This window comes from Neomonachus schauinslandi, chromosome 15, assembly GCF_002201575.2.
Source record: "Neomonachus schauinslandi chromosome 15, ASM220157v2, whole genome shotgun sequence".
Classification (NCBI taxonomy): Eukaryota; Metazoa; Chordata; class Mammalia; order Carnivora; family Phocidae; genus Neomonachus; species Neomonachus schauinslandi.
The window spans coordinates 2,344,259-2,369,359 of NC_058417.1; the positions used below are offsets into that span (position 1 = coordinate 2,344,259).

General features: G+C 57.0%; 1 protein-coding gene across 2 annotated transcripts in view; it reads left to right on the top strand.

Moving 5' to 3' along the window:
- The first annotated feature begins 1,425 nt into the window (after window positions 1–1,425).
- Window positions 1,426–25,101, top strand: part of POLR2A (RNA polymerase II subunit A) — a 24,235-nt gene continuing 559 nt past the window's right edge. The window contains exons 1-30 of one of the 2 annotated variants that reach the window (XM_044921375.1): window positions 1,438–1,916; window positions 10,885–11,017; window positions 11,158–11,294; window positions 11,386–11,559; window positions 11,644–11,925; window positions 12,226–12,387; window positions 12,515–12,735; window positions 12,889–13,021; window positions 13,518–13,642; window positions 13,738–13,948; window positions 15,041–15,250; window positions 15,337–15,505; window positions 15,702–15,796; window positions 15,933–16,136; window positions 16,276–16,498; window positions 16,898–17,081; window positions 17,470–17,641; window positions 17,734–17,839; window positions 17,932–18,137; window positions 20,750–20,974; window positions 21,115–21,361; window positions 21,618–21,718; window positions 22,464–22,568; window positions 22,711–22,893; window positions 23,069–23,272; window positions 23,443–23,629; window positions 23,727–23,840; window positions 23,999–24,148; window positions 24,249–24,280; window positions 24,410–25,101. The exon at window positions 24,410–25,101 is cut by the window's right edge and continues 559 nt beyond it. In XM_044921375.1, the coding sequence (XP_044777310.1) occupies window positions 1,824–1,916; window positions 10,885–11,017; window positions 11,158–11,294; window positions 11,386–11,559; window positions 11,644–11,925; window positions 12,226–12,387; window positions 12,515–12,735; window positions 12,889–13,021; window positions 13,518–13,642; window positions 13,738–13,948; window positions 15,041–15,250; window positions 15,337–15,505; window positions 15,702–15,796; window positions 15,933–16,136; window positions 16,276–16,498; window positions 16,898–17,081; window positions 17,470–17,641; window positions 17,734–17,839; window positions 17,932–18,137; window positions 20,750–20,974; window positions 21,115–21,361; window positions 21,618–21,718; window positions 22,464–22,568; window positions 22,711–22,893; window positions 23,069–23,272; window positions 23,443–23,629; window positions 23,727–23,840; window positions 23,999–24,148; window positions 24,249–24,280; window positions 24,410–25,101 (5,480 nt within the window). In that variant the 5' untranslated portion in view covers window positions 1,438–1,823. Of the gene's footprint in view, window positions 1,917–10,884; window positions 11,018–11,157; window positions 11,295–11,385; window positions 11,560–11,643; window positions 11,926–12,225; window positions 12,388–12,514; window positions 12,736–12,888; window positions 13,022–13,517; window positions 13,643–13,737; window positions 13,949–15,040; window positions 15,251–15,336; window positions 15,506–15,701; window positions 15,797–15,932; window positions 16,137–16,275; window positions 16,499–16,897; window positions 17,082–17,469; window positions 17,642–17,733; window positions 17,840–17,931; window positions 18,138–20,749; window positions 20,975–21,114; window positions 21,362–21,617; window positions 21,719–22,463; window positions 22,569–22,710; window positions 22,894–23,068; window positions 23,273–23,442; window positions 23,630–23,726; window positions 23,841–23,998; window positions 24,149–24,248 lie in introns of both variants that reach the window. The other variant, XM_021694493.2, reaches the window with a different exon arrangement.

Below are 25,101 nucleotides of genomic sequence, written 5' to 3' on the forward strand. Positions count from 1 at the left end.
GATCGAACTGGAGAGCCTGGGGGTTGGGGGGGCAGGGGGAAATAGAAGGACAAGGAGAAACTGGAATACAAACATGGGAGAAGAGGTGACCGGAAAAGAGCTGATATGGGAGAGGGACACTCCTTGGAGTCAGGGGTGGAGAGGGACTCTGCCTAGAAGACCTGGAACAAGCGTGGGGACCAAGACATGAGGAGTCTAGGCTGGGGCTTGGGGATCAGGGCATAACTGCAGGGTAAGTAAGGTCTGAGGAGCAAACCAAAGGGGCTGAGAGGCAGGCCGGCCATGAGCCATGGGGAGGATTTCTCCCTCAGCAGCAGAGAGAAGAGCATTGGGGCTGGAGTGTTTGGGCGGCTTTCAGGCGAACGGACAGAGCGAGCAGCGGGGGGTAAGGGAGTGAGCCTTTCTTCTCCTGAGAGCCGGTTTCCTTTCCTCATGGTTATGCCCCCCGCCCCCCCCCCCGGTGGTGACGTGACATTGACATCAAACAAGGATCACTCTGAACCTGGCTGTGCCTTGGTGTCATCTCTGCTTTGGAAGGACAGTGAAAGTCCTACTCCGCTCTCATTGGAGAATCCCTTGGGATCCCTGCCCCCTCCCCCCGCCAATCTCGTTTCTGAAATATTCTAGAAGGGGGTAGGATCTCCCAGCGTTCAGACGCCTTGACTCTGAATCCCCTAGGACTTCTGCGTCCCGCCCATGGCTAATCTGCTTTTCCTGGATTGTCGCGGTCCCGTGATCTCTCCCGGACAGTGGCCAGCCTCCTTCCGGAGAAGGCTCCCCGAGCGGAGGCCTCTTCGAGCGGCTCGGGCCGGGGGTCGAGGGCCCGAGCTCCGTACAGCGCTCCCTTGGAGGCCCGCAGATGCCCACCCGTCCCAGGAGGCCGCTCGACAAATATCAGCTACTTCCGGACAAGCGATTTGCCTCGCCATCTTGATCGGTTCATGCATATTCAGCGTGGTTACTGCATATTCATGACCAAGGACGGCCCCAGCGCTCCCCCCTCCGGGAACCCTCTTGGGAGGATCCGACCGGCCCCGCCTCCTTCATTACCGATTCGCAGAACAGACCATTTTCCAGCGGAGGGAGGGGGGGAATATTAAAGGGAGACTTTTGTTGAAGACGAAAGCACGGTCCAAACTAGAATAAAAGCGGCCTGTATTTCCCCTCGGTCCTTCAAACCTTAAATCTCAGGGCGGGAGGGAGCAGAGAGGGGAGGCAGCGGGGTCAAACACGTTCCCCTCCCCCGCGTCACTTCTAAAGGTCGTCCAACCAGGGAGCCGGGGAGGGCCGACCAACGACTCGAGCGCGCGCTCCGTGCAGGCCGGCGCAGGCGACCCCGTAGCGCAAGGGAGGGCGGGAAAGGAAGGGGCGGGGATGCAGGGGCGAATCTATAAAGGGCGTCATTCGGCTAGTTCGCTTCTCAGAAGCGCCGAGAGCGCGGCCGGGACGGTTGGAGAAGAAGGCGGCTCCCGGAAGGGGGAGAGACAAACTGCCGTAACCTCTGCCGTTCAGGAGTCTGGTTACTTATTTATTCGTTACCCTTTTTCTTCTTCCTCCCCCCGAAACCTTTTCCTTCCCCCCCCTTCTTTTTTTTCCTTTTTGGGAGACGAAAAATCTCCGGAAAGGGGGAGGAGAGCTCCTTTCGCTCCTTTTTCACTTCCCCGCCTCCTTCCCTCCCCCACCTTTCCCTCCTCCGGCTTTTTCCTCCCAACTCGGGGAGGTCCTTCCCGGTGGCCGCCCCGACGGGGTCTGAGCACCTAGGCGGAGGCGGCGCAGGGTTTTTGTAGAGAGGTTTGCGCCTGCGCAGCGCGCCGGCCTCCGCGATGCACGGGGGCGGCCCCCCCTCCGGGGACAGCGCATGCCCGCTGCGCACCATCAAGCGAGTGCAGTTCGGAGTCCTCAGTCCGGATGAACTGGTAAGCGGCCCTGCCCTCCCTCTGCTCCCTGCCGCGGCGCCGGCGGGGCCCGACGCTGGCAGCCAGGGTGACGGGCCGCCGGAGCCGAGTGTCGCGAGCGTGTGAGCGAGCTCGGCGCTGTGTCCGGGCCGGAGGCCGGGCCGCAGCCGGGGTGGGGGGAGATCGGGGCACCGACGCCGAACAAGGGGGGCGCTTTGGAAGCGCGGATGCGAAGCGGGACCCCAGATCCTTATTCCCCCCTCCCCCTTCCACAACTACTCATTGGACGCCTGCTGTGTGATAGACACGACAGACGCTAGGGTTGCAGAGCTGGACGAGACGCAGGAGGACCCTGCCTCCTGTGGGCGCTGTCCGTGGCAAGGGGCAGGGGAGGCCGACAGTAAACGTACAAATAAAGGAGCAAACAAGACAGCTCAGTTATGGCAAGTGCTCTGAATGGAGCGAAGAGGAGTTACCGAGGTGTGAGGCTCCTGTGGGCGGGGTGATGTCAGGGTCCATGAAGCCCCCTCTGGGGAGGTGACATTACCTGGATGAAGAGGAGGCAGCCAGTCCTCTGGACCACAGATCCTAGAACAAGAGCTTTTCAGACAGAGGAAACAGCAGGTGCAAAGGGCCTGAGGGAGCCATGAACTTGGTGTGTCCCAGGGGCTGGAAGAAGTGCCAGGGTGACTGGGGTTTAGACGGGTGAGGAGAGTTATCGAAATGGGCTGGAGAAGCATGAGACTGGGCAGGCCTGGGGGGATGTTGTAAATCATGGTAAGGAATCTGAGTTTAATTCTGTTTTTAATAGGAAGCCTTTGGAGAATTATAAGCCAAAGAGTGACATGAAGTTTACATTAAAACACACACACACACAAGTTACTAGTACTTTGGTTGCCCTGTGAAGAGCTGATTGCGGGGGAGGGCTAAGGAAGAGAGTGGGAGAGATCAGAGGAGGGTGGTTCTGGGGGAGAGCTGTTGGTGACTTGGACTCCTCTGTGGAGTGAACTGGAGGGAGCCAGGTGGCTGGAGAGAATGGTGTTGAATGGCCATCTCTGTGGATGGAGACAGTTTTGCTGGAGGATAAGGCACAGCTGCGTGAAAGTTATGTCAGGAGTTAGAACCTCGTAAGCTCACAGCATACAAAGAATAAATTCTGGGTGGAGTTAAGCTTTAAATCTAAAAAGCACCAGCAAAATAGAGAAGGCTTGGGAGTCTGATTCCAGGGGCAGAACCCCTTCATGGTAATGAATGAATTACAGGTAAATTTTACTGAGTGCCTATCATGTGCTAGGCACTGAGCCAAGCATTTTTTTCTTTTTTAATCTCTATACCATAACATGGGGCCCGAACTCACAACACCGAGATCAAGAGCCACGTGCCCCTCTGACTGTCAGATGCCCCAGCATTTTATGTACAAGGAAGAGCAGGGCACATTTCACTATATAAAAATAAGAGCCACTTCTCTTTATCAGAGGCACAATGGACATCTAAAAAACAGATTGGGAAACAGTATTTGCACTGTGATAGTCAAGGCTAGGTTCCTTAATATACAAGGAACACTTAAAAATCAGTAAGAAAAGCACACACCTGCTAGACAAATAGATAAAGGATACAAATAAGCTGCTCACAGAAGTAGTACAAGTGGCCAATAAAAAATACTCAGTTTACTAATAAAAACATGCAAATTAAAGGTTTTTTTTCTTAGATTATCTGATTTTTCTCTGCTGGCAAAAGTATTGGGAAATAGGCATGCTTATACATTGTTGGTAGAAGAGCCTTTTTGGAGGACAGTCTGACAATTTTATCAGTCGTTTGATGCGTATTCTTTGGTCCAGTATTGCCAATTCTAAAATTTTGTCCTTAAATAAAAAACTGAATTTCTGCTCTCGAGCATGCCCTTCCCCAGGTCTTGTCTGGTTCAGCAAGCACACAGTGGCCATACCATTCATCCACTTAAACTCAGGCCAAAAACCTAAAAGCCATCTTCGATTCTTCTCCTCACAACTTGCACTTGGCCCATCTGCCAGTCTGTCAGCTCTGCCTTTCAAAGTGTGCCTGGAATCCGGCCATTTATGACCATCTCCATCTGGACCAACATGTCCCACCTTTCCCATGGAATACTGCAGTAGCCCTAGCCCCTACTTGTTCCTTCCGCAGTTTGCCGAGCAGCTGGGGAGCTCTTTTTATCATGTCTCTCCCCTGCATGGAATCTCCTCCGGAGGATCCAGACTGCTTACTCTGAACTGTATTGAGGTCCTGGCTTATCTGGCCTCCGCCTACCTCTCCAGCTCATTACCAAACTCCCCTTTGGGTCTTCTTTAACCACACCGACCTGCCTGTTCTTCCAACACTCCGAGTTCATTCATGCCTCAAGGACTTTATTATTCGCTGTTCCTGCTGCTTTAGAACAACATTGCCCAGGCCTACCCAGGCTTATTCCTTTACATCCATATATTCTCTGCTCAGATGTCATATTGTTAAGACGGCTTTCCTGACCACCCTGTTTAAATAGTGTCCCCCCTGCATCCTCTAACCCCTGGTCTTTATTTTAAGTAATCTTTGCACCCCATGTGGGCTCGAACTTACAACCCCGAGATCAACAGTTGCATGCTCTTCTGACTGAGCCAGCAGGGTGACCTCTAACCCCGGTCTTGACTTTATTTTACTGCGTAGCTTGCCACTCTCAGAAAGGACTCGTTTTTCTGTTTCTTGCTTCCTCAGGAGAATGTAAATTTCATCAGGGACCCTGTATTCACCTCTTAATTTCAGCACCTCAGAGTGTGCCTGGAACATAATTGTGGTGTAATGAGAATGAGTTAAATTAATGAGTGAATGAAGTAATTGGAAAGGATACAAAGATATGTGTAGAAGGGTTTTTGTCACAACATTGTTTGGAAATGATACTGTTTGAAATTATAAATTGCCTACATACTTGCTGATAGGAATTCTATGGAGCTAACTTGGGGTGTGTTCTTGGACTAGAACAAGATCTTCCCAGCAGACTAAATCCCCTGTTCCCAGACTGTGCTGAGCTACCGCGGCAGGCTCTCAGGGGCCCAGGGAGAGGTTTTAAATTTTCAAGATAAGTACAAGAAGATCAGCTTTGCGTCTGATGTCCCGGGAACTAGGAGTTCCTGATAGTTGCCTTTCAACATTAGATGGCGCCAGACCCCTTTCAGTGACGTCATAGCTTGGGAAAGCTGGGTTTTTAGCAGTTACCAAATACAGGCCAAAAAAAAAATCAACGTAGAGCAAGAAAGAAGGGTGGTGCTGTCCAATCTGATCCCAAGATCTGCCAGGTTGTACAGGGCCCGACAGGGGTCAGAAGTACGTCGTTGTGGTTATTTGGGAAATTTTAAAAAAAAATTTTTTTTAATATATTGGAATCTTTCTCCATTTATGTGTGTTTTTTTAAATGGCTATGAAGTTGGTAGGACATAGGTATTAAGTTGTTTGGGCCTGGGTACTTTTTTCTTTTAATTTTTTTTTTTTTAAAGATTTTATTTATTTATTTGACAGAGAGAGACATAGTGAGAGAGGGAACACAAGCAGGGGGAGTGGGAGAGGGAGAAGCAGGCTTCCCTGCGGAGCAGGGAGCCCGATGTGGGGCTCGATCCCAGGACCCTGGGATCACGACCTGAGCCGAAGGCAGACGCTTAACGACTGAGCCACCCAGGAGCCCCTTAATTTTTTTTTTTAAAGATTTTATTTATTTATTTGACAGAGACACAGCGAGAGAGGGAACACAAGCAGGGGGAGCGGGAGAGGGAGAAGCAGGCTTCCCGTGGAGCAGGGAGCCCGATGCGGGGCTCTATCCGAGGACCCTGGGATCCTGACCTGAGCCAAAGGCAGACGCTTAACGACTGAGCCACCCAGGCGCCCTGGCCCTGGGTACTTACTAAGTGGGTCTCTTTGGGCCCAGGGAGTGCTGCGAAAGTTGCTGACGTGGCGACTAAGAGCCCTGTGAACTGATGAAGTTCAGGGTTCTGAGAAATAAGTTACTGACCAGAATGCAGAGTGAGACCCTGTTCATGTAAAAATAGAAAGGTGTTTGCATTTTATAAAACATGTGGAAGGCTGGCTGTTCACAAAACAGAGGCCGTCTCCGGTGTGCAGGGGGACCGGGGCTTTGATTTTGCCCTGCATTGCTTGCAGTTGATAACAGTGCTCCTGTGTCTTGAGGGAATAACAGGTAGTTCCACTTTGGGTAGGAGGACCGGAGGGTGAGGGGCCTCTTGTGGAACAGACGGTATTTAAGAGTAGAATGTTTTCCAGAAGTCTTGGGGAGGGGTGTGTGTCGAGGTACTGAGGGGTCTTGGAATTAGCTGCAAGACGGAGCTGTTGCCTTGGCCGTCGTAGTGGGTTTGGAAGTTGCTGAGTCCTGAGGGAGAGGAAGCAAGGAGGGTTGGTGCTCAGGCTTTATGCAAAGCTGGCACAAAGCCAGCAGAGATGAGAGCTCAGTGACACTTGAAGAGGTTGACCCCTGTTCGTTAAAAGCAACTGTGTACCATGAAAAACATCATTTTATTTATTTATACCCCAGTTCATTCCAAGAAGGATTTAAAACAGTAATATGCTCATAGACGTGTGCTATATCGGTGGATCAGAAGCTTATTCTTGTCTTCAGATTATTTATAATCAAGGGAGGGGTTTCCTGCACATGCAGCAAGTATTTATTGGTGCTGTGGTAGGCGCTGATATAAAGCCAAATGAAACCTGATCCTTGCCCTCAAGGATTGCAATCCAGTGGGAGAGACAGATAAGTAAACAGGTAATGGCAGTGGGGCTGAGAACCCTGGGAGGCCCTCCGTGGCCATTGCAGAGAGGTGACATTTGAATCGGGACTTAAAGAATGTAAAGTTTCCCAGGAAGGGGGGTGCGTGAAGGAATTTTGAGAGCTCTCGCAGTTGGAGCATAAATGTGTGTGGGGGGGTGGAGGCAGAATGTGGGACTGCATCTGTAAGTGGGTTGAAGCCCAGTTCCAAGGACCGTGTATGTTTTTCTAAAGGCAGAGAAAAAAGGGAGGTGTTTTTTGATTATTTATTAGAGAGAGAGAGAGAGAGAGAGTGCGCGCGCATAGGAGCAGGGGTAGAGGCAGAAGGAGAAGCAGGCTTCCTGCTGAGCAGAGAGCCTGATGGCGGGGCTCGATCCCAGGACCCTGGGATCATGACCTGAGCCGAAGGCAGATGCTTAACCAACTGAGCCACCCAGGCGCCCCAAGAGTTTTTTGTTTTTGTTTTTGTTTTTTGTTTTTTTTAAGATTTTATTTATTTATTTGAGACAGAGAGAATGAGAGAGAGAGAGCACATGAGAGGGGGGAGGGTCAGAGGGAGAAGCAGACTCCCCACCGAGCAGGGAGCCCGATGCGGGACTCGATCCCGGGACTCCAGGATCATGACCTGAGCCGAAGGCAGTGGCTTAACCAACTGAGCCACCCAGGCGCCCTGTTTTTGTTTTTTTTTTTTTTTTTAAGATTCTATTCATTTGAGACACAGAGATACAGAGAGCGTGAGCAGGGGGAGAAGCAGAGGGAGAGGGTGAAGCAGGCTCCCCGCTGAGCCAGAAGCCCAACTGGGGCTCCATCCCAAGACCCTGGGATCATGAACTGAGTTGAAGGCAGACGCTTAACCATCTGAGCTACCCAGGCGCCCCAGTTTGTGTTTTTGGTTTTTTTTAAGATTTTATTCTTAAGTAATCTCTACACCCAGCATGGGGCTTGAACTCAAACCCCAAGGTCAAGTCGCATGCTCCACCCCTGAGCCAGCCAGGTGCCCCTGAAGAGAACTCGTATTTACTGAGAATTTGCAGCAGGCTTCTGTTCTGTAGCCTCAGGGGCACCCCTTGGGACCAGCCACCCCCTTGGGAGCCTAACCCTTACCGAGTGGGTAGTGAGAACCAGTGTTTGAAGGAAGGGTTGGGGGCTAACGTAGTTTGTATATAATCCAAAATGACAGTTTGTTACCTTGTGGTAGGGAGATAGTCCAGAACATTCCAGGACAGCCCCTCGACCTATCTCAATACCTGGAAGCAGAATAGTCCTTAGCAGGTGGGTGGTTTGGTGAGCATGGACTTGGAGCAGAGGGAGGTGCACGGTTTTGAGCATGATTTCCCCCAGCTCCCTCTCTAGCGACCTTTCTGGCAGCCAGATTCAGGCTTGCTTCTGCCTTCCTGTGTTTCAGTCAAGGGGAGCAAAGCCTTTCGTGTTTCTCAGAAGACACGATGCAGCTGATGGGATGCCGGCTTTGTGAAGTCAGTCACCCCCAGCCTTGTCTTCCTGAGACTTCGTCAGGTCATCCTGATGAGCCTTGTGGGTGTTCAGAACCTCTTGTATCAATAGACCATTTGGTTTCTACTCAGCAGTGGCTGGTCAGTCCATTATGGGGGCTGACTGGTAGGGACAGCCTTCTCTCTTTTTTCCAAGGTCTTTGAAGGCGCTTCGCTGCAGCCAAGGGCCCTAAGCAGTTGAGTTCAGTCTAACAAACATTCAGCAGCAGCCATGGGACCCAGGACGATAGAGAAATGCTGTCTGCCAAGAGATGCTTATAATCTTTGGGGAAGACAGAACCCCCAATCGATAATTTCATTGCACTGTGAGACGTGCGGTGATAGAGGGGTTATGGAAGCACAGAGGAGGCTCTGGAAACGCTTTCTGGAAGAAGCAGTGCCTGAGCTGAGTCTTGAAACAGCAGTTAGCCTTGGCGGGAAGGGCCTTGCAGACCGAGCTAAGAGCACATATGAAGACCCGCTGATGGGGGACCAGTGGGGACTCCGTTACTGGTGTGGAAAAAGAAAGGAAAGTGGAAACGTCCTAAAACCCTTTTTGTAAGCTGTCCTCCTGAGTTTGGACGTCATTCTGAGCGCGGGTATGAAGGTTAGATTTCCGTTTTAGAAAGAGCACCCCAGCTATATGGATGGATGGGAGAGAGACAGGCTGGCCACCCAAGGAGCACCCTGATGTGAACCCCTGAGGAAAGGCCTGGCCTGAGGCAGTGGTTGGAGGCATGGAGAAGACGGGCAAGGCTCAGAGACTGTTGAGGAGGTGCAAACAGCCAGTGCCGGGGGCTGGGTGGATGATCGGATTGGGTAGGTGTTGTTCCTGAGCACCTGTCATGTCCTGGGCTTAAGCAGGTACACGAAGTTACACAGTTCGTATGTGATAGAACCGGAATTGCAGACCGGAGGTCTCTGGCTCCAGCCCACGCTCAGTTAACTGGTTTATTTGTCAGAGAGAGAGAGCACAAGCAGGGGGAGTGACAGAGGGAGCACACTCCCCGCCTAGCAGGGAGCCCGATGCGGGGCTCGATCCCAGGACCCTGGGATCATGACCTGAGCCGAAGGCAGACGCTCAATCAGCGGAGCCACCCGGGTGTCCCTTGATTCAGTAGATAGTGTAATACGTGAATCCAAAGTTCAGAAGAAAGGGGAAGCCTGGAGGCAAAGATTCGGACATCTTCGGGATAGAGAGTGAGCATCAGGGGACAGCCGGCGAGCTGCCTCCAGGGTGTGGATGAGCTGAAGCCCAGGGGCGCAGTGGACTCTGGGAGCAGACCGAGGCAGAGGAGCCGAGGAGGAGATAAAGTGGAAGGGCGGAGCTTCGGTGCAGTGGCCCGTCCACTGTGTGTCTCAGGCCCACGGGTTCAGACTGGGGCGGGCTCACGCTGGGGCTCACACTGGGGCGGTCTGCAGGATTTGGCAGAGCAGAGCACTACTCCTCCTCGGTCTATGGGGAGTGGTTTCGGGGCGGAGGCAGGCGGATCCCTGCGGAGTGCAGATTGGAGCTCCCATCCCTTTGTGTGATGCTGTGGAAACAATGCGTTGGCGATCCCGGCTCTGCCCCTTTCTAGCTGCCTGTCTTTGGGCCTCTGGTGTCGTCACCTGTGAAATGGGCACAGTGATGCGTATTTTATCCATTAGCTGTGGAGAGCCGGCGAATCAGCTAGCGCTGCACCGGGCACCTAGCAGCCGAGTCCCAGGGTTGCAAGGGTTGTGTCTGCGCTGCAGCTAAGAACAGCAGGACGGATGTGTGTGGGGCCCAGAGAGGGTTGGGTTTGAGTCCTGCTGGCTCCCCGAGGTGGAGGCCTTGGACAGGTCACTTCACGCACTCAGGTTGCTCCTGTCTGAGCGACAGGACCTCATTCCTAGAAGGTGAGTGGATCGGCTTGGAGAAACAAGGTGCACGGAGTGCAGTTGGCGCCCAGCACGAAGGTGACACGCCGGTAGGAGCTTTTATTAAGTTTTAAGTTCTTCCCTCTGGACGTTTAGTGGGTCAGACCCAGCTAATGCCAAAATCCTTGGTTTCCAGTGCGAAAACTAAAGGTTTCCTCAGCCCACGTCTCGCCCATACCTGCTTCTGAGCTCCTCGGTCTCCCGCTCCCTCCCCCAGGGGGTCCCTCAAGTCTGGATGCAGACTGGATTCCACCTTCAGTTCTGCCTCCATGTCCTGGGGCGCCCTTCTGCTCCAGCACCTGCCTCCCTCATCTTACCCCGGGATTTCCATCCGAGCAAGGATGGGCTCGGGCTGCTGGGCCCTCGGGAAGGAGGAGGTGACGAGGATGGGGGCAAACTGGCGGGCTTGAGCTGAAGCTAGGGGACCAGGTGTGTCTTGGCGGGCTGCAGCACTGGCCCCTGCCAGGGACCAGAGTCGGGGCCTGATTTCAGCCTTAGAAGAAGCAAGGCATTGATTTTTTTTCCCCCTTGAAACAATTTGCTTCTTTTTGTGATTAAATCTTGTGGATGTCAGTGATTTGGCATTGACCCAGAGGAGTGTGTGGGTTTGAGTCCGAGAGGCAGGTGGCTTGTGTAGAGGTCAGGGTCGGCCACACGCAAGTCTGAGTGCCTCCTATCAGGACAGGGACTAGGACCCCCCAATCTCGGCGCCAGCACTCAGAGCGGACCCACTCCCGTGCTATCCCCCTTTGAGGCCTTCGTATGTGAAGGCTGGAAGCTAGAAACCCTATTTAGTCGTTATTGGCCTTTTTTTCTGTAGAAACGGATGTCTGTGACCGAGGGCGGCATCAAATACCCTGAGACAACAGAGGGGGGCCGCCCCAAGCTTGGGGGGCTGATGGACCCAAGGCAGGGGGTGATCGAGCGGACCGGCCGCTGCCAGACCTGTGCAGGTGAGTGCTGGAGGGCTGGCACGGGGTCCCCACGGTGGGGGGGCTTGGGTGCTTGAACACCAGGCCTGGGGGTGGACCCCTGGGGACCTAGACTCTGAGGTGCGAGCCGGGACGAGGGTGTGAGGTGTGTGTCCCCGCAGGAAATATGACAGAGTGTCCTGGCCACTTCGGCCACATTGAGCTGGCCAAACCTGTGTTTCACGTGGGCTTCCTGGTGAAGACAATGAAAGTGTTGCGCTGCGTCTGCTTCTTCTGCTCCAAACTGCTTGTGGACTCTGTGAGTGGGCGCGGGCCCTGGCCTGGGAGGGGCACCTTCCTGGGGGGGACGGAGGAGCGGGCCGCCTGACCCTGCTCTGCTCTATCCCCAGAACAACCCAAAAATCAAGGACATCCTGGCCAAGTCCAAGGGGCAGCCCAAGAAGCGGCTGACGCACGTGTATGACCTGTGCAAGGGCAAGAACATCTGCGAGGGCGGGGAGGAGATGGACAACAAGTTCGGGGTGGAGCAGCCAGAGGGCGACGAGGATTTGACCAAAGAGAAGGTAGCTGACCGGGACTGCTGGACGGGGGCCGGCGGCAGGGTGGGCGGGGTCTCCAGGCTCTGACGGCCCCTCTGTCTCCGGAAGGGCCATGGCGGCTGCGGGCGGTACCAGCCCCGCATCCGGCGCTCGGGCCTGGAGCTGTACGCGGAGTGGAAGCACGTCAACGAGGACTCCCAGGAGAAGAAGATCCTGCTGAGTCCTGAGCGAGTGCACGAGATCTTCAAGCGCATCTCCGATGAGGAGTGTTTCGTGCTGGGCATGGAGCCCCGCTACGCACGGCCCGAGTGGATGATCGTCACCGTGCTGCCCGTGCCCCCGCTCTCTGTGCGGCCTGCTGTGGTGATGCAGGGCTCTGCCCGCAACCAGGTCAGCAGCTCCTGGCCCCCGCCTGTGCGCGGGGTGGCTGGCTGTCGGAGGGGTGGGAGCCCCCGGGCTGTGGGCGGACGCGTGCAGGAGCCGGGGCTCGAGCGAGGGTGCCTGAGTCACCGTGCCACCTGGCAGCCGTGTGCCCTTGGTGGAGGCCCTTGACTTAGTTGAAGATCACGGAGGTGCTTCCGTGCGTGGGAGGTGAGAGACCAGGCCTGCTTGGCAGGCGCCCTGAGGACGAGGGAGGCGCCGATCGCCCAGTGGTGGCCAGCCTGTGACCGTGCGGACTTCCTGCCGCAGGATGACCTGACTCACAAGCTGGCGGACATCGTGAAGATCAACAATCAGCTGCGGCGCAATGAGCAGAACGGCGCGGCGGCCCACGTCATCGCCGAGGACGTGAAGCTTCTCCAGTTCCACGTGGCCACCATGGTGGACAATGAGCTGCCCGGCTTGCCCCGCGTGAGTCCACACGCTGCCTGCCCTGTGCCGGAGCGGAAGGGGGCTAGGGGCCCGTGGGAGGCCTCCGAGCTCTGGAGCAGGGGCCCGTGTTGACCACGGGGTGCCCCCGCCCCGTGTTTCCTCACAGGCCATGCAGAAGTCTGGACGCCCCCTCAAGTCCCTGAAGCAGCGGCTGAAGGGCAAGGAAGGCCGGGTCCGAGGGAACCTGATGGGCAAGCGGGTGGACTTCTCGGCCCGCACCGTCATCACCCCCGACCCCAACCTCTCCATCGACCAGGTCGGCGTGCCCCGCTCCATCGCCGCCAACATGACCTTTGCGGAGATCGTCACGCCCTTCAACATCGACAGGTGGGCTTGGCCTCAGGAGCTCCGCCTGCGGGGGTGGGTATGTGAGGGCACAGGCTCGGAGCGGGGCTGAGAGCGCTTCCACCTGGGCCTCTGGGGTGAGGGCAACAGGGCTTCCAGGGAGGCATGTGCTCACTGCACCTCTGCCTTCTCCAGACTCCAGGAGCTGGTGCGCAGGGGAAACAGCCAGTACCCAGGGGCCAAGTACATCATCCGGGACAACGGCGATCGTATTGACCTGCGTTTCCACCCCAAGCCCAGTGATCTTCACTTGCAGACCGGCTACAAGGCATGTAGCAGGCCAGGGCCTCTCTCCCTGACCCGAGCAGGAGGCTCTGGAGTGGGGGCCGGCTGCAGGGGGCCCCCTGAGGCTGTCCTGTCCGTTAGGGTCCAGGCCTGGGGCGTCTCTAAAAGGCCACTGCCGTCCTCGGCAAGCTGTGGCTGCTGGCCGCGGACATCCGGTGCGGGGCGGGGGTCGCACTAACCCAAGGGCAGCACCCCGGACCCCAGCTTTACAGGGCAGGGAAGGGAGATCCAGGGAGGAACGGAGCGGAAGGCTTCACGCGCAGAGTCTCTGGGTTTTCTCCCGCCACGGAGGTCCCTGAGGCCGGTGGGTGCTGCGCCTCGTCCTCTCCTGACGTCTGGCCCAAAGGGGTGGATGATACGTGTTCTCCATGAAATCGTACCCTTCCATCGGTCTGTTTGCACCTGCAGAGCGTTTCAGGCCCACCAGCCTTTCCTTCTTAGCAAGCCCCCTCCTCCGAGCCTGTCGCCTCCCTCCCTAGGTGGAACGGCACATGTGCGACGGCGACATCGTGATCTTCAACCGCCAGCCGACTTTGCACAAAATGTCCATGATGGGGCACCGAGTCCGCATCCTCCCCTGGTCTACTTTTCGCTTAAATCTGAGGTCAGTGTCCGGGCCGAGGGAGGCGGGTGCGGCCGGGTGGCTCCCTAACGCTTCCCTGCGGCGGCTCCCTGAGCCCGGCCTCTCGGTCCCTGCAGTGTGACAACTCCATACAATGCTGACTTTGACGGGGATGAGATGAACTTGCACCTGCCACAGTCTCTGGAGACGCGGGCGGAGATCCAGGAGCTGGCCATGGTGCCGCGCATGATTGTCACCCCCCAGAGCAACCGCCCTGTCATGGGTATCGTGCAGGACACGCTCACGGCAGTGCGCAAATTCACGAAGAGAGACGTCTTTTTGGAGCGGGTGCGTGCTCCTGGCGGGGGGGGCCCGGGGAAGGAAGAGCTGCGACGTCTGCCTCGACCTGCCGCACGCCGACCTGTGTGCGAGGCAGGAGAGGGAGGCAGTTGGGAAGGTCAGCGGCCAAAAAGAGCTTATGGTTTTAGCTCCCCATTCAGTGTTTTATTTTATTTTGGTTTTTTTCTCCATTTAATTATCGTTGTTATTAGTATTTTTTAAAGATTTCATTTATTTGACAGAGAGAGACACAGTGAGAGAGGGAATACAAGCAGGGGGAGTGAGAGAGGGAGAAGCAGGCTTCCCACCGAGCAGGGAGCCCAATGCGGGGCTCGATCCCAGGACCCTGGGATCATGACCTGAGCCGAAGGCAGACGCTTAACGGCTGAGCCACCCAGGCGCCCCTTTTTTTTTTTTTTTTTAAGATTTTATTTTTTCGAAAGAGAGCACAAGCAGGGGAACAGCAGGCAGAGGGAGAGGGAGAAGCAGGCTCCCCGCCCGGCAGGGAGCCCAATGCGGGGCTCGATCCCAGGACCCCGGGATCATGACCTGAGCCGAAGGCAGACGCTTAACCCCAGGCGCCCCTCCCCATTTAATTCTTCAGTATGTCCTGTAGTTTCAGCTACTTATTAGAAAGCAAAGGTGAAAAAGAAATGATTTCGTTACAGGTTTTTTTTCCTACCTTTATCTTCACTCATTTTATAATATTATTTTGTTTAAAGACTTTATTTATTTATCTGACAGAGAGATCACAGGCAGACAGCGAGAGAGAAGGAGAAGCAGGCTCCCCTCTGAGCAGGGAGCCCGATGTGGGGCTCGATCCCAGGAACCTGGGATCATGACCTGAGCCCAAGGCAGACACTTAACCGACTGAGCCACCCAGGCGCCCCTTTTTTCGTAATTATTAAAAGTAACTTACGTTTCTTGTTCAAGAGAAGAGAAACCCAGAGTCTCACGGTCATAATGAATTTTTAATTAAAAGTTTGGAAAACGCTTTTCCGGGCATCTCTGCCTCCCCAGTCCAGCTTCCACCCGCAGCCCCGTGACCTTCCCCAGTGAGGCCTGCAGTGCTGAAGTCTGGTGTCGCTCTTCCTCTCACAGGGGGAGGTGATGAACCTCCTGATGTTCCTGTCCACGTGGGACGGGAAGGTGCCGCAGCCAGCCATCCTGAAGCCGCGGCCCCTATGGACAGGCAAACAGATCTTCTCCCTCATCATACCAGGCCACATCAACTGCATCCGCACCCACAGCACCCATCCCGATGATGAGGACAGTGGTCCTTACAAACACATCTCTCCCGGGGACACCAAGGTAGGACCTGGCCTCTGCCTGGGTGGGGACGGGGTTTGGACAGGGGCGCCACCGCCCGGGCCTCGAGTGGGGTGCTTTGTGCCCAGGTGGTGGTGGAGAACGGGGAGCTGATCATGGGCATCCTGTGTAAGAAGTCTCTGGGCACGTCGGCTGGCTCGCTGGTCCACATCTCTTACCTGGAGATGGGTCACGACGTCACTCGCCTCTTCTACTCCAATATTCAGACCGTCATTAACAACTGGCTTCTCATCGAGGGTGAGCGGAGGGCTGTAGTGAGCCCCCTCCTTGAATCCTGACTCTTCCTCCTCTTACTGTTCGCGGTTTTCTCCTGTCCTTTGCTTGTTCCTCCTTGGATTTGGGATCCCTCCACCAGCTCTCATGGCTGTGGTTCCATTCCGGGGTTTGGGGGGGGCCTAAAGAAGGTGTTGGTGATGCTTCTCCTTTCCCCTAGGTCATACCATTGGCATTGGGGACTCCATCGCCGACTCTAAGACCTACCAGGACATTCAGAACACCATTAAGAAGGCCAAGCAGGACGTGATAGAGGTGAGTGGGGAGGCCCGGCCAAGACTGAGTGACAGGCGCTTGGAGACGTTGAAGGGAACGTCGGCGACAGCAGAGCAGGTGTGAGGGAAGGGGGAGCAGAACAGGCCCCGAGCACTGCCGCCTCCCTTGCACCCAGGTCATCGAGAAGGCTCATAACAATGAGCTGGAGCCCACCCCGGGGAACACTCTGCGGCAGACCTTTGAGAACCAGGTGAACCGTATTCTCAACGACGCCCGAGACAAGACTGGTTCCTCTGCTCAGAAGTCCCTGTCTGAGTACAACAACTTCAAGTCCATGGTGGTGTCCGGGGCCAAAGGCTCCAAGATCAACATCTCCCAGGTGCGGAGCCTGGTCCTTCCAGATGCGGGCGGCAGAGAAGGCCGGGAGCGCGGGGGAAGGGGTGTCTGGGGGGAGCGTGCTGGGAACGCTGACTCCTCGTGCAAAGGGAGTCCGGTGCACCCCACCTTTCGGTCCCCAGGTCATTGCTGTCGTCGGGCAGCAGAACGTGGAAGGGAAACGGATCCCGTTTGGATTCAAGCACCGGACCCTGCCTCACTTCATCAAGGACGACTACGGGCCCGAGAGCCGAGGCTTTGTGGAGAACTCCTACCTGGCCGGCCTCACACCCACCGAGTTCTTCTTCCACGCCATGGGGGGTCGCGAGGGCCTCATCGACACGGCTGTCAAGACTGCCGAGACTGGTGAGGCCTTCGGGGCCCCCAGGGTGGCGGTGGGGGTTCTTGGGCTAAAGCCTCCCGTTCCCAGGCCGGTGATTTTGTCTCTCGTGGAAAGAATAGCAGCTGAAGCTCAGAAGCTGGGCTAGCGCTTCCTGGTGCAGGGACAGGGCCTCGAGGTCTCTCCGGCGACCTGTCCCCTGGGGGCTGGTTCCTGGGGGACTCTCCTAGGCCCTGGTTCCAGCTGGTGGTGGGCGTGGCTTTCACGCGGCGGCCTCGGGCCAGGGGGCTGCTAGCTGTCTCTTCTGAGGTTCAGGTTGGGTGAAGGCCCCGGAGCGGCTGGCGAGGCTTGTCCTGAGATCCGGCTCTTTGCGCGTCGGCGTCCTCTTTCTGCCCTCGGGCCCATACCCGGTCCCCTTCTCATAGGGTACATCCAGCGGCGGCTCATCAAGTCCATGGAGTCGGTGATGGTGAAATACGACGCCACCGTGCGCAACTCCATCAACCAGGTGGTGCAGCTACGCTATGGCGAGGATGGCCTGGCTGGCGAGAGCGTCGAGTTCCAGAACCTGGCTACTCTGAAGCCATCCAACAAGGCTTTTGAGAAGAAGTGAGGAGGCTGCAGTGGGTGGTTCTCGCCCCTGGGGCTCACAACCAGCTTCCTAGGTGTCCCCGCCCTGCATGCAGAGAGACCGCTCACCCACAGCGTGCCTGGCAGTCACCCTTACCTTTTAGAGCCCTTTCCCGATCTTGGGGATAGCAGCTGCATGGTGGGGGGGGGGGGCAGACCTGAGCCCCAGCCCACCCTCTCCCCGATGACGGTATGAGCAAGCTCAGGCGGGGTGGCCCGAGCTCACGTCCTGTTGGCAGTCCTGGGGCCTAGGCCTTGAATTTCTCTGCCCCAGACGCTTGGCTTCAAAGCCTGGTTCTGCAAGCCATGCAGCTCAGGGAGCATGGCCACCTGCCCCTTGACACTCCTCCGCTCCTGCCGCCTGCAGGTTCCGCTTCGACTACACCAACGAGAGGGCCCTGCGGCGCACTCTGCAGGAGGACCTGGTGAAGGACGTGCTGAGCAACGCGCACATTCAGAATGAGCTGGAGCGGGAATTTGAGCGGATGCGTGAGGACCGGGAGGTGCTCAGGGTCATCTTCCCAACTGGCGACAGCAAGGTGCGTGTGGGCGGGAAGGCGGGGCCGGGGAGCTGCTGCCCGTGCGTGGCTGTGCCCGACTCGTGGCCCCCCTCCCTGCTGCCCCTCCTCAGGTGGTGCTCCCCTGTAACCTGCTGCGCATGATTTGGAACGCTCAGAAAATCTTCCACATCAACCCCCGCCTGCCCTCCGACCTGCACCCCATCAAGGTCGTAGAGGGTGAGTAGCTTCTCGGGGACCCCTGGGCCAGGCTGGGGGACCGGAGTGAGCTGGGCCCTGTCTACCATCTCTTGACCTCCTCTGGCCCGCAGGAGTCAAGGAATTGAGCAAGAAGCTGGTGATTGTGAATGGGGATGACCCCCTGAGCCGGCAAGCTCAGGAGAACGCCACGCTTCTCTTCAACATCCACCTGCGTTCCACGCTGTGCTCCCGCCGCATGGCCGAGGAGTTCCGGCTCAGCGGGGAGGCCTTCGACTGGCTGCTCGGAGAGATCGAGTCCAAGTTCAACCAGGCCATTGTGAGTGGTGTTCTCATCTCAGCCTTGCTTTTGTCCTTTGACCTGTCAACTTGCCTGGGCTCTGAGCACAGCCTGCCTCTGTCTACCATCGCCTGGTCATGGCTCTCGCTCACGGAGGGGCCGTGCTGTGCCGGGTCCTGTGCGTGGGGCTTCATGCTCCTTCATTCCCTGGCGGGCTCGAGACGACCCGAGCAGGTTGTGCCCATGTCGCAGACGCGAACACTGGGCCTTGGAGAGATGGGTTGATTACTCCAGGACGGGCAGTTGTACTGGAAAGAAGCCGCGTGGCTGGGATATGAGATAGGAGGATCATTCTTTATTTTTTTTTTATTTTTATTTTTATTTTTTTTAAGATTTTATTTATTTGCGAGAGAGACAATGAGAGACAGAGAGCATGAGAGGGAGGAGGGTCAGAGGGAGAAGCAGACTCCCCGCTGAGCAGGGACCCCGATGCGGGACTCGATCCCGGGACTCCAGGATCATGACCTGAGCCGAAGGCAGTCGCTTAACCACCTGAGCCACCCAGGTGCCCTCATTCTTTATTTTCTTAAAGTGCCTGCTGTGTGCTGAATTCCAATTTAGGTGGAGGTAAGGAATTGGAGTGAGCAGGAAAGAGATTTAGAGATACTAGGATAGACCATCACTGTGTTGAAGTGAGGTTTTTACAGGATAGCGGGAAGAGAGAAGCATTGTGATTATAGGCATGGCCTTGAATACGTGTGATGTAAATCCAGTTTTGTAAAATAAATAATTAGAATGCATTAGGGAACGCCACAGACTACGACTGAAAGAAAGAAGGCTTAAATGAGCGGAAGGACATCCTGTGTTCACAGATTACAAGATTTGTGTTGCTAAATGGTGATAATCCGAAGTGACCTACAGACCCAACACTGTCCCTGTCAAATCCCAGCTCCCTTTTTATGCAGAAATTTATAAGCTGATTATAAAATTCATATGGAAACACAGGGGACCCAGAATAGCCAGACAGTTTTGAAGAAGAACAAGATTAGAGGACTCACACTCCCCGATTTCAGAACTCCGTGTAGAGCTTCAGTTCTCGAGATAGCGTGGTGCTCACGTAGGATGAATGGAACTTGAGTCGATGGCTTGGAAATTAAACCCTCACGTTTACAGTCATTACATTTCTGACAAGGGTGCCAAGTCGATCGAACAAGGGAAAATAAGTGTTTTCAGCAATGGTGCTGGGGGGCACCTGGGTGGCTCAGTCCGTTAAGCATCCACCTCCTGGTTTCGGCTCAGGTCATGGTCTCATGGGTTATAAGCTCAAACCCCACGTTGGTCTCCGTGCTCAGCAGGAGGGTCTGCTTGAGATTCTCTTCTGCCCTTAGCCCTGCGCGTGCTCAGTCTCTTTCTCTCAGACAAATCTTTAAAAAATAATCGTGCTGGGACAACTGGAAATCCACATGCAAAAGATTGAAGTTGGATTCCTATTGTATGGAAAAATTACTTCAAAATGCGTTAGAGACCTAAATATAAAAGCTCAAGCTGTAAAAGGTTCTAGAAGAAAACGTGAGGGTAAATCGTCATAACCTTTGATCAGATGGTGGAGTCTTCAGTAGGACACCAAAGGCGTGCGCTGAAGAGCACAAAACAAGACAGATGGGGCTTCATCCGAATTAAAAACTTGTGCTTCAGAGAATACCAGCGAGAGAGTGAGGAAAGCCAGAAAGGGAGGAAAGATTTGCAGATCATCGCACGCGTGAAGGATACATGGACTGCTGCGAGTCAGCAACTTTTAAAAAGAGGGCCGTCTAAGGGCTTGAGTAGACATTTCCCCCCAAAATATACGAAAGTGACCAGTAAACGCATGAGAAAAGACGCTCAGCATCATTGGCCGCCCAGGAAATGGAGCTGAAGCCCCAGTGAGCTACCGCTTCGTGGCCCTCGAGTTTAGGATGGAAAGAGGCTGTGGGCAATGCCACGGAGCAGTGGACACTCCTGGGCCACTGTTGCGGGTGGTGCGGCCACTGGGGGGGTCCCTGGGGGTCACGGCCCGCTGTTCCTCTTAAGAGTAGACAGAGGTACCGTTTGAACCAGCAGATCCACTCCTAGGAATATGCCTGAGACTGGAAAGCGTGTGCAAGGAAAACCCGGCACACAGACGTCCGCGGCCCCGTCGTTCAAAATGGCCAAGCCGTGGAAACAGCCAAACGGCTGTCCGTTGATGGATGAGTAAACAAGACTGCCAAAGCCACACAGAGGAATGTTCTGTGGTAAAAGTAACGAGGTGCCAAGCCATAAGAAGACCGCAGTGCCCGCCTGCGGAGGCCACGTACCCTCCGCAGGACTCTCATGGAAAGTTAGATTTGATGGCATGTGGTCGCAGCCTCAGTGAAAATAAACTTCGGGGAGCTCCCCCCACTTGGAGCACCGAGGCGACGTGAGAGTTCAGGCCTGAGCTTTAGCACACTGTAGAAGCTAGGATTCCAGACGGCCGAGTGCCTCCTTCCGGGCGTGCGGCACGGCACGTGCCAACGTGTGAGTGTAAACTGAGGCAGAGGAAGGGGCGCGCCGCCCCGGCTGCACCTCGTCCTCAGTCGCCAGAAGGGAGGCGCTCGCTTTTTCTGATGCCGGCTCTTCTTACTCCGCAGGCCCATCCCGGGGAGATGGTGGGCGCCCTGGCCGCACAGTCCCTTGGAGAACCTGCCACCCAGATGACCTTGAACACCTTTCATTATGCCGGTGTGTCCGCCAAGAATGTGACCCTGGGGGTGCCCCGCCTCAAGGAGCTCATCAACATCTCCAAGAAGCCGAAGACACCTTCGCTTACTGTCTTCCTGCTGGGCCAGTCGGCTCGAGATGCTGAGAGAGCCAAGGTGGGGCTGCGCGGCTGGGCCTCCTGGCAGGAGGAAGAGGAGGAGAGCCTCGCCCTTGAATGCACGCTCTCTACAGGAGGGTTTGGAAGGGCTTTTAGAGCCACCCACATGCCTGTGTCCCCAATCCCTCTTTGTCCCAGGACATCCTGTGCCGTCTGGAACATACGACGTTGAGGAAGGTGACCGCCAACACCGCCATCTACTATGACCCCAACCCCCAGAGCACGGTGGTGGCAGAGGATCAGGAGTGGGTGAATGTCTACTACGAGATGCCTGACTTTGACGTGGCCCGGATCTCCCCCTGGCTTCTGCGGGTGGAGCTGGACCGGAAGCACATGACTGACCGGAAGCTGACCATGGAGCAGATTGCCGAGAAGATCAATGCTGGTAGGGGCGGGAGGGCCCAGCTCCGGAGTCCTGCCCGAGCTCCCAGTCTGTCCTGTCACCGCCTGCCAGTCCCCAGTGAGCCACCCACCCTCCCCGCTTCCGTGGGCCTGCTCTGCCTCTGGCCGTCCTGCGCTTCCTCTCTGCTCCCTTTCCCTTCTCCCTGCTCCCCTCCTTCTAGAGGGTTCTGGGAGGAGGAGGGGAAGCCAGAAGAGAGTCCTGTCGCGTCGTCGTTCTCACGACCCCTTCTCCCCGCCAGGTTTCGGCGATGACTTGAACTGCATCTTTAACGACGATAACGCCGAGAAGCTGGTGCTCCGGATCCGCATCATGAACAGCGACGAAAACAAGATGCAAGAGGTAAAGGGGACCAGAGAGGAGACTGATAGCCGGCGGTAGAAACGCTAGGAAACCTTATTCGCGACCAGGGGCGTTAGAGCGAAAGCAGCCTTGTCGTGGAGGCTGGCCGTGATTTCCAAGACTTGTAGCAGCAAAAACGTTTGAAAACTGAGGTAGCAGCCATGTAGACCCAACGGGTGGTGTTGAAGTGGGGGAGGGCCCAGGGCCTGAGGGTGGAGGGCAGAGTTGGCGCATCCTGCGGAAGGTGGGTGACAGCCGCAGGCCCCGAGATGGGGCTGGACCGGTGACCTCACGCCTGGGCACGGCTCCTGAGAAAGGAGAAGGGGTGCCTGGGCACGAATAACGAAAACGCGGAGCTCGCTGGTGAACCTCGGAGAGTAGATCTGGAAATCGTGTCGGGTCTTGAGGGAGCAGAGGACAGCCCCTCCCACGAGCCTGGTGGGGCCGAAGTGGCAGCCTGGGCAGTACCCACGGGGCCGGGGTGAGCTGGGGGGGGCCGCAGGCGCCGGCACGGCCCTTGGAGCAGGCGAGCGCACACGCCGCAATTGCGTTGGGGTGGTGGGGTGTGGGTGTCCCCTTAGGTTTTTCTCAGGATTGCCAAAACGTGATAAAAAGTCACGTCAGGGGAACCAAGGAGGGCAGAGCCTGGGGCCTGAGTTGACTCTTCAGTCCCTGGGGAGGCTGTGGTTCGGGGTGAGCCTGGGAAGAGAGGAGGGTTCTAGGACTCTGGCCTCACTCTCTGCAGGAGGAGGAGGTGGTGGACAAGATGGATGACGACGTTTTCCTGCGCTGCATCGAGTCCAACATGCTGACCGATATGACCCTGCAGGGCATCGAGCAGATCAGCAAGGTCAGCCTGCCCACTCCTCTGCGATGCAGCCCCCCCGCCGCCCCATCCCCCCTGCCCGAGCTCACACCCCTCCCTCGCCGCCCCTGTCCCCCCCGCCGCCCCAGTCCCCACCCCCACCCGAGCTCACGCCCCTCCCCTGCAGGTGTATATGCACCTGCCGCAGACAGACAACAAGAAGAAGATCATCATCACGGAGGACGGGGAGTTCAAGGCCCTGCAGGAGTGGATCCTGGAGACGGACGGTGTGAGCCTGATGCGGGTGCTGAGCGAGAAGGACGTGGACCCCGTGCGCACCACGTCCAACGACATCGTGGAGATCTTCACGGTGAGCCCCCGGAGCCCCCCTGCCCCGCTCTCTTCCCGATCCCCAGGTGTCCGGCAAGCAGTGGCCCCCGTGCTCGCTCCGGCATTTGCTCACTTGGATTTGTCCAAGCCCGAGTCCACCGTTGGCCGTGGGCTGCCCCGACTCTGACCGCCCCCCCCGCCCCCGGCCATGCCAGGTGCTGGGCATCGAAGCTGTGCGGAAGGCTCTGGAGCGGGAACTGTACCACGTCATCTCCTTTGACGGCTCCTACGTCAATTACCGCCACTTGGCTCTGCTCTGTGACACCATGACCTGTCGCGGCCACTTGATGGCCATCACCCGACATGGGGTCAACCGCCAGGATACTGGCCCTCTCATGAAGTGCTCCTTTGAGGAGACGGTAAGGACGGCCCCGGGCAGGGTGGCAGGAGAGGGGGCAGGACGAGGGAGCGCTGCAGGAAGAAGGGGTGAGGCAGTGAAGGTGGGCGCTGGCCTGGCCGCCGCCCTCGCCCCATCGGAGCTTGGGGTGTGGAGGCGTCTCACGGGCCCCCCGCCCGTCCGGTCGTCCAGGTGGACGTGCTGATGGAAGCGGCCGCCCACGGAGAGAGCGACCCCATGAAGGGGGTGTCGGAGAACATCATGCTGGGCCAGCTCGCCCCGGCCGGCACCGGCTGCTTCGACCTCCTGCTCGACGCGGAGAAGTGCAAATACGGCATGGAGATCCCCACCAACATCCCCGGCTTGGGGGCCGCCGGACGTGAGTAGCAGGGCCTCCGCTGCCCAGACCTGCGGGGGTGCGGGGGGGGGTGTCGGCCCGCGGTGCGGTGCTCAGGAGCCCCCCTGCTTCTCCACAGCTACCGGCATGTTCTTTGGCTCGGCGCCCAGTCCCATGGGAGGGATTTCTCCGGCCATGACGCCCTGGAACCAGGGCGCAACTCCAGCCTATGGCGCCTGGTCCCCCAGTGTTGGTGAGTGACGCCCCGGGAACAGGGCCCCCCGGGTCGCCAGGGGCGGGTGAGCTGCGGGGCTGAAGCGGCGCCAGGTCGGAGCGTGGGAGGCCGGGTGGCTCTGCGGACGGGGTTGGGCTCCAGCTCTGCCCTGGACTCCCGTCTCTCTCCCCTGACAGGGAGCGGAATGACCCCGGGGGCAGCCGGCTTCTCCCCCAGCGCCGCCTCCGATGCCAGTGGCTTCAGCCCCGGGTACTCACCTGCCTGGTCCCCCACGCCGGGCTCCCCGGGCTCCCCCGGCCCCTCCAGCCCGTACATCCCCTCACCAGGTGAGCTGTCCCTGCCGGTCGGGGCCAAGTTTCTTTCCTCCCCGATCCTCCCTTCGGGTGACTTTCCGCCACTTGACTCCTTTTGGCTTCTTCTCCGCAGGTGGTGCGATGTCTCCCAGCTACTCCCCGACCTCACCTGCCTACGAGCCTCGCTCCCCTGGGGGCTATACGCCTCAGAGTCCCTCTTACTCCCCCACCTCGCCCTCCTACTCCCCCACCTCGCCCTCCTACTCTCCAACCAGTCCCAACTATAGTCCCACGTCACCCAGCTACTCCCCGACCTCGCCCAGCTACTCCCCGACCTCGCCCAGCTACTCTCCAACTTCCCCGAGCTACTCGCCCACCTCTCCCAGTTACTCCCCGACCTCTCCCAGCTACTCGCCCACCTCTCCCAGCTACTCCCCAACCTCTCCCAGCTACTCGCCCACATCCCCCAGCTACTCTCCCACGTCCCCAAGCTACTCTCCCACATCCCCGAGCTACTCCCCCACGTCCCCGAGCTACTCCCCCACGTCCCCGAGCTACTCACCAACCAGCCCTAACTATTCTCCAACCAGTCCCAATTACACCCCGACGTCACCCAGTTATAGCCCGACATCACCCAGCTACTCCCCAACCAGTCCCAACTACACGCCCACGAGCCCCAACTATAGCCCGACCTCTCCAAGTTACTCTCCAACTTCGCCCAGCTACTCCCCAACCTCGCCAAGCTACTCCCCATCAAGCCCACGATACACACCACAGTCTCCAACCTATACCCCGAGCTCCCCCAGCTACAGCCCCAGCTCCCCCAGCTACAGCCCAACCTCGCCGAAGTACACCCCCACCAGTCCCTCCTACAGCCCCAGCTCCCCAGAGTACACCCCGACCTCCCCCAAGTACTCACCCACCAGCCCGAAATACTCACCCACCTCCCCCAAGTACTCGCCCACCAGCCCCACCTACTCGCCCAC